At 38.3% G+C, this 7,750-nt stretch overlaps 3 protein-coding genes across 3 annotated transcripts in view; 1 reads left to right on the top strand and 2 right to left on the bottom strand.

Moving 5' to 3' along the window:
- Positions 227-4,499, bottom strand: LOC104720772 (beta-galactosidase 14-like). The gene is made up of 18 exons (XM_010438651.2): positions 4,284-4,499; positions 4,073-4,168; positions 3,858-3,970; positions 3,701-3,767; positions 3,520-3,612; positions 3,205-3,443; positions 3,007-3,112; positions 2,847-2,931; positions 2,646-2,764; positions 2,405-2,572; positions 2,141-2,319; positions 1,943-2,052; positions 1,751-1,860; positions 1,545-1,655; positions 1,375-1,476; positions 1,139-1,284; positions 703-1,057; positions 227-623 (listed from the first exon to the last, which is right to left on the bottom strand). Exons 1-18 carry the CDS (start codon positions 4,485-4,487, stop codon positions 354-356), a joined length of 2,673 nt encoding a protein of 890 aa, XP_010436953.1. The 5' UTR covers positions 4,488-4,499; the 3' UTR covers positions 227-353.
- On the bottom strand, positions 4,749-6,167 carry LOC104720771 (heavy metal-associated isoprenylated plant protein 26-like). The gene is made up of 2 exons (XM_010438650.2): positions 5,858-6,167; positions 4,749-5,328 (listed from the first exon to the last, which is right to left on the bottom strand). The coding sequence occupies exons 1-2, from the start codon at positions 5,933-5,935 to the stop codon at positions 4,945-4,947; spliced, it is 462 nt and encodes a 153-aa protein (XP_010436952.1). The 5' UTR covers positions 5,936-6,167; the 3' UTR covers positions 4,749-4,944.
- Positions 6,967-7,750, top strand: part of LOC104720768 (probable CDP-diacylglycerol--inositol 3-phosphatidyltransferase 2) — a 2,524-nt gene continuing 1,740 nt past the window's right edge. Inside the window, exons 1-3 of the mRNA XM_010438646.2 lie at positions 6,967-7,206; positions 7,379-7,529; positions 7,634-7,718. Of these exons, the coding sequence (XP_010436948.1) occupies positions 7,460-7,529; positions 7,634-7,718 (155 nt within the window). The 5' untranslated portion in view covers positions 6,967-7,206; positions 7,379-7,459. The remainder of the gene's footprint in view (positions 7,207-7,378; positions 7,530-7,633; positions 7,719-7,750) is intronic.

Raw genomic sequence — 7,750 nt, 5'->3', positions numbered from 1 at the left:
AAATCTCCATAGAATATTTAGTTAACATATATAGGCAAACAAATCTAAAAAATTAATCATTTTTCCGTGGATTAAGAGTGATTTAGGATTATACTACCAAATAAAATTTTACCTAACATCATTCCAACATAAATTATTTTTTATATAAAAATTACAATATGAACAAAATGAAATTCAACACGTGCTCTAGCACGGATACTAATCTAGTTTGTTATTAAACGTCCAAATAAAAATAACTTCAGATTTTTTTTCCATTTTTCCCAAAAAATAACTGAGTATGTAATTCTTCTTTCTAATAGAATAAACAAAAAAAAGATAAGATATTAAAACTCAAAAGCAATGAGAAGTCTTGTTTACGTATCTTGATTTTTCTTCTTCGTATCCTTTACATATTTGTTCTCGTCTCCTTCTTCCTCGTCTTCTTCTTCTTCGTCATCGTCGTCGTCTTGCTCTTCATCGTCCTCTTCCTCTTTATCTTCTTTCTTCTTCTTGTCATCTTCTTTTCCTTGTATCTTCTCACACTTGACCTGCACTGCCAATGTCTTCACTATCTCCGAACACTCTTTGCCCCCAAACGTCTCTCTCGCTACGACTATCGAACAACGGTTCTTCCCCAAACACGTCTGTTCCATAAATTTAACACAATCAATCAATCAACCAAACAAAACTCACAACTAAGATGCTTCAGTCATCAGACATTACCTTCTCCACTACTTCCTTTGACTTAGATGCAGAGCACTTCCCCATTGTAAAGTTCCCACAAGTTCCTGTGGGATCTCCGAAGCTTGCAAACTCTACCGCCACCATATGTTTCTCCGGAGGACACTTCATCACCGCCCTCAGCTTCATGTCTTTGCTTCGGGAAACTATCTTTTGCCCTTCTCTCTTCCACGATTTCACCGATACAGGGTAATTCTCCCCGACATAACTACAGATTGTGTCTCGATTCACCAACACGAAATCAATAGCCTCTAACTTCACCCCTGGTTCTTCCTCGAGGATCACCAGCATGTTCTTCTTCTTCTTCTCCTTCATGAAAGATCTCGGTATATGGTACCTGTCCAGCATAGATAGGTTCGTTATAGTCTCGAATTGCTTGTTTGTTGTTTGTCTCGCAAGTCATGTTCTGAAAACATACTCTGTTTGAGTTGGCTCTCCGAGTGGAGAAAGGAAAGACATCCAGTATCTCCCTACGCCATTGCCATTCACCCAAATCAATCCCTTTCCCATTCCTTTCATCCTAATTGCGACCGTGTTCTCTTCCTCTGGTGTCTCAAAGTAGGTCTGCAAAATCCATTGGTTGAGACAAATATAATACTTGTGTGTAGACATGATTATAATCATGCAACGTTGAGTTTTACAGTATGTTTTTACTTTGTACCACGTAAGAGGCTTACGTTCACCATCTTTCTCCCATTGCACCTTCTTAGAACCCTTCTCAGTGTACACCTCTTTCTTTTCACCTTCCAAACCGGCCTGCATTAACCGGATTAAACTTGCATTCCCATCACAAACCAATATAAAAAAATGTGACTATTAATTACCAAATGTCCCCATTCATTGTTCTCGGTCAAATCTCGCGTCCCCGACTTTAAACCGATGATTGAAACTGCACGGGGACCGGCATACCTGTGCTCCATGTATGATCCACTGTCCTGAAAGATCATAACTAATATTTAATATCTTGTTTGCGTGACAACATATAAAAATCAAGATCTTGATCGACTTCTGTTTCTAAATTCTAACTCACTGGTAATCCGGTTAGTACACCCATGATTGAAATGTGATTATCTCCGGTTTTTAAGTTAATCGGTTTTTCAAACACGAAGCTCTTCATTTCATGGCTTCCATGAGCATTCCCTAGAAATAACAACAGCATATTTTAAAAACTATCTGTTTGTGTCTTGTTGTAATACATACCCCCGGCCTTGCCTTAGATTACCTGCGTATTCTCCATTAACGTAAACGATCAGTGCGTGGCCAAGACTCGCTACTCTCAGTATTGTCTTTGAACCTTTTTTGTCTGGTAAGTCATCTTCTTCAATCTTTATGCTGTAGCCATGAAATCAACTCTATATAATAAGGTAGAAAGACCCAAAAATAAAGAAAAAAGAAAAGTGTTGCTTGTGAAGGAAGTTACCTTGAGGTATACCAAGCATAATCTGTTTTGTCCTTAGTTAAGAAATAGAGCTCCCCCGGAATCAAGGAATCACCACCTAGTTTGGATGCAATATTTTCATGAAACATCTCAAACTTGAGACCTTTGCTCGTCGTCTTCTCTGACTTGACAAAATTTCTCCAACTGTGTTGCGCCACAATCTAAACCATACGGATAAATATTTCAAATTAACATTCTTGTTTTCTCCAAACCAAAACAATCGAACCGGTTCTTTCGAGTACTTACTTGTGCAGTATTGTAGACGACGGTTTTACAATCAGGTAAGATGCTGATAGAACGAGAGGGTAACACGTAATTTTGACCATTGAATTTAATCGTATTGGTTTCTCTTGTGTTATTGTTCGATAAGAAAGCTGCACACACTTTTGTCCCTGGCTGTTCATGGTACCTAACCTGCAAAACCAAAACTTGGATCGTTGAGCTCTGGTTTACCCAAACCGGATACAAATGATTTGGTTCAGGTAACCTCGGTGTCGGGACCAAGTTTCTGGACGCGAAGTTGACCCCAGAAAAGTGCCTTCTTGCACAATCTAAGAGCTCTGTGTACATGTCTCAGGTGACCGTATTTTGGTTCTTTCTCAAAACCTAAAAAAATTAACCAACAGCTTGTGATTACGATTCAAAGCGGGAATGGTTTATTGGATCTTTTTGGGGGGTTTGGATCTACCGTATTCGTCGAGTGGTGCATCGTCATAGTAACGAGTGGTAACGAAGTGAGCAGACGTGCGTCCGAAGTTTGTTCCACCGTGGTACTGCACAGAAACAGAGCTCAAACTATTGTAAGTATAAACATGACGCATATATGAAATATGATGATTTAAACATACCATGTAGTAGTTGACATGAGATCCGTTCTTAGAGAAGTATCTAGCGACTGAGAATGCAATATCTTCGACTGTTCTATGTGTTGGAGGATCCCCAAAAACTCGAAACCTAAGAATATAAAAAAAAAGAAACCAAAAGTAAGATTGTAGCTAGTTTTGTGTACTGATGAGAGTTTGATGTGTAGGTAGAGCTGTACGTACTGAGTAGTCCAATTCTCGGTCCATAAGGAAGGCTTATCGTGTCGGTTTGGTCCCTTGAAAGTATCTCCGCAGTGCCTTCCATTACAAGCATTAATGACATTGTCAGGAGCATCGTTTTGTTTGCACATAACCCAGGGGATTCCCAGTTTCATTGACTCCACCAAATTCGCTGCCCATTTGATATATCTTTCTCCATTCTCCTTGTAGGCTAGCTGAACCGCGTTATACTCATTCTCTATCTGCCATTTGCTTAGAGATTTCAATGTTTATGCTTTCAGATGGATGAATCATTGTGTGTAGAATATATCTATATACCTGTCCCAAGACGATGGGACCTCCCTGTGAAGCGAACAGCTTCTCTTCTTTCATCATCCCAAGTATTTTCCTCACGTATCTCTCTGTGTGCTCCTTCATTTATCGATTTCGGTCCATTAATCAGATTTTGTGAGACAGCTAGCTAATTAAAGGATTAGTGCAAAACTGTGCTTAGAAATACCTTGAAAGGTTTATTATCTGTGCGGAAGTAAACCTCTGGGACCTCGCGTAGCCAGTACGGTAACCCTCTGGAATTATGAGTTAAGTTAGCATTAATTTCTTTTAAAAGGAATTAGCATACATACCTCATTCTTCGGATCGGATTAAATCTTTCTTACCCGTGGCTCCATTCGGCTTGGATAAAGGGTCCGAGCCTCAGGGTGACGTAGAGACCTTTCTCGTGGATTAGTTTAATGAATTTCACCAAGTCGAATCTCCCACTGAAATCATACTGAAACACAATATACATATATATAAACCAATTTAAGGCAAATGATCAAATCAGCAAAAGAAAAAGGAATTATTTAAAGAGAACCTAAAGATGATATAATACCTTGCCCTGTTCAGGCTCATGCACATTCCAGAAAACATAAGTTTGGATGGTGTTAAGACCCCCAGCCTTAGCTTTGTCGATAATACTGGGCCACATCTGCAACAAAAACCAGATCCATGAAGTGAAATCATCTTCTTGATTCTTGTTTCTTGAATGATTGGGGTAATGATATATACTAAACAAAAACAAAGTAGAAGAACTTCTTAATTACCTCAGGTGTGCTTCGAGGGTAATGAACAGAGCCAGAGAAAAGAAGTTCCCTTTTCCCATTTATGATCAATGAAGTTTCGTCGTATGATACTCCTTTCTTCTTTTCCTCATCCTTATCTTTATATTCTCCTCTGCCATGGCTTGCCTCCAAACAGAGTGAAATTACAAGTAGAATCGCTATCAAGTATCGTGTTCTTGACTTCATTTTAATTTTACTTGTTTTGATTGTTTCACCAACACGAATAATAAAACTTTTATTACATGGAGCCCCTGTTTTGAGGATTTCCAAGGTCAAAGAGGGAAGCTCGGAATCTTTGTCTCTCAGCTATTCTCTCTATCTATTTTTGTTATAAGAAAAATTGTTTATTGGTTTTCTAATTCCTACAACATAACTTGATCCGCATTCTAAGCCTTCTTCTCACAATTGCGAACCGTACGTAGATACAAATTAATTTGAAAACATACATATTTCTCAACATTAATTAGTCTTTTGGAAGAAGAAGAATAAAAACAAATATTACAATCATATCAAAAGAGTGTACATAGAACAAAAAGAAAACAAAGAAAGCTACACCATGTGGGTTATGGAATTAATATACAAAACAAGATAGGAACAATATTAATCCATAAGAGAAATTGAAACGGTGGGTACAAGATCATCATTACATGACCACACAAGCTGCCGGGTTCTCGTCGCTAAAAGCAGTAGTGTAGCGGACCTCGGTGGAGCTAGCACGAGCAAGCTGAGACACTCCAGGGTCATCTGCTCTGCGGACATAACCGGAAGGAGCCTTCTTGTCGTAGACGCCAGTTGCGTAAGGATGAGCCACAACGTCGTAGGGTACGTATGGCCAGAGCTCGACCTTCTTGCCGGTCCTGTGAGCCATACGGGCCACTACCTTGTTGGGTTCGACGTAGCCGACGACAGTGACTTTATGGGCTTTGGGTTCCAACGTGACAGAAGAGACACCCTTCATGCCTTCGACGGAACGCCGCACTTTCCTCTCGCAACCTTCGCAGTCCATCTTCACTTTGATCTCCACCGACTGTCAGAAACACACAAAACGACAAAAATATACTTATTAGTCTACTTTTTTTTATATAGATATAAAAAGAATATTCACGTGGTTAGCCCCGGAAATTAATGATTTATTAGATTGATATAAAGAAAATTCCGACAGCCAATAGAATACACTAATCCCGGTGTGAATCTAAGAGATGGCTCTCTCTGTATCATCATCGTCAACTTAGTTTTCCAGATTAAAAGAATCTATTTGGTCGGCGATAATTCGATATTAACTCAGAGGCAAGTAATAGTCTTTTTTAATTTTTTTATGGAACTAGTTAATTATACGAGATCTACTAATTAAACTAACTAACACTCAAGACTTAGCCTTGTAACTATCGAAGCTAGCTAGTTTCTATACTAGACACATAATCACTTTGTTGTTTCCGACAAAGCTAGTGTTGTTCGTACTTCCAAATCAAGATCTAAAAAATTCTCAAGCTGAATCTTGTCAGTAGTCAAGAAAAAATAATAATAACAATAAAAGGTAAAGGTGGGGGCGATAGAACCTGCAGCTGTTTGCGCTTTTTAATCTTGTGGCCATGAGAGCAGTCAAACATCTCAGAGACATGATCAAGAACACCCATTATATATCGCTGTTAATAACCCCCCCAAAGAAAAAGAAAAAAAAAAAGAGATCGAGAAACCTCGGATGAGATATATCTAAAGAAGAACACAGGAGAGCGTAAGAAGGAAACTTTGTTTAGGAGAAGGAGAGACTAGAGCTAGAGAGCTAGCACAGTGAAGTAATCTCTGCAAGTAAAGAAGATAAAGAGGGCAAAGGGGAAAGTGTGTGAGGTGTATACGATGATTAATCGAATTGGGAGATTATTATATAAAGACATCCAAATTAATATAATAATAATAATAATAAGGGAGTAATAGTAATAAATAAAATATCTTCTTACACTTGGATTCAAAATCAAAAATTAAAAGTGAATGGGTCACCCCTTTCTCTTCTGGCCCCAGCAGTTTCCTAGTCGCCTTCTTCCCTTCAATTTTGTTTTTTGTTTTTCTTTCTTGTAAAATGGTTTGTTTCCCAATTTTGTTTTTCTTTAAACAATGAGATCTTGATTTTAAAAGAAGCAAAAAGTATATAGAAAGTTGTACTACTAATTTGTAAGAAGATAATTAATAATCTTATACTACAATGAAGTGATATAAATTACGGTATGTTTTATAATGAGAGTTATAAGTGTTTTAAAGAGAAGGGAAAGGACCGATGATTGATGATGACTGATCTTGGGACAAGAGTCGTGCGTTAGATTTCCTGCTGGTTTTACTTTTCTAATAAAGAAATGGAAAATGGTACTACTTCTTTGTAGTTACTATTTATTTTTTAATTTATTAATATTATTATTATTGTGTGTGTGTATGGGGAAACTGAGGAGTTAATGTTCTTGGATAAACGATGATGGGATGACTCGCCAGTCACACCGACCGTCGACCGACGTACTCACATTGACCAAAACAATTCTTTGTTTTATCATCATCCTGACTTTTGGGCTGGGCCATGTAATGGTACTTTCTCAGGCCCACTAATCTCTATTGGTTTTTTTTTTGCTTGAGGTTGGGGAGAAACAAATAATACTAGAAACTCTGTAGTATACAGTATGAGGTTGTCTCAATGTTGTTATACAAAATACAAAAAAAGTTTCAAGTGTTGTTGTTAGTTTTATGAAATTTGCGAAGAATATTAAAGGACGAAAATCGTACGTTTGCTTCAGAGAAGAGAAGAGGCGAATCTGATTCGATTTTTTCTGTTGTTGATGTGCCCTTTGAGCCAAACTCCGGCTGCCTCTTTCTCCGCTTCCCAATTTCTCTCTCTCTAGTCTTTTTTTTTTTTTTGGAAATTCAGGTGACAAAGCTTTCCCCTGCTTTTTTCTATATCTTTCTTTGATGTGAAATTTGCTTTTTCCACTTGCGTCTCTGAATATTACTCTGTTCACGCTGTGTGTATGCATTTCCCTTTGTTGGATTCTCAGAAAGTTTGTTCCTTTTTTTTCTCCCCGCCCCCTAATCTTGTGTAGGTGCTTGCTTCCCTCATTGGTGAGATCTTGTGTTTCTCTGAAACTGATTGCATTAGTAAAGTCTCTCTCTTTCTCTCTCTTATGGCGGCTAACAAGGCAAAGCAGAGACCGGCGAAGCTCTCTGTCTACCTTTACATTCCCAATATCGTTGGTCCGTTTTTTGCTACTTCCTAACATTTGTTTTACTTCTCTTTAAAGAAAGATGTCATCTTCCATAGGTTTACGGTTTTTGATGTTACATGCATAAATGGGCAGGGTACATGAGAGTTCTCTTGAACTGCATTGCCTTTGCTGTGTGCTTCTCCAACAAGACACTCTTCTCCCTCTTGTACTTTTTCAGGTGAGTTTCCAAACTAGTCTTCTTCTCCTCCC

This window comes from Camelina sativa, chromosome 11 (assembly GCF_000633955.1).
Source record: "Camelina sativa cultivar DH55 chromosome 11, Cs, whole genome shotgun sequence".
NCBI classification, from domain to species: Eukaryota; Viridiplantae; Streptophyta; class Magnoliopsida; order Brassicales; family Brassicaceae; genus Camelina; species Camelina sativa.
This window is presented reverse-complemented; position numbering and strand designations above follow the sequence as displayed.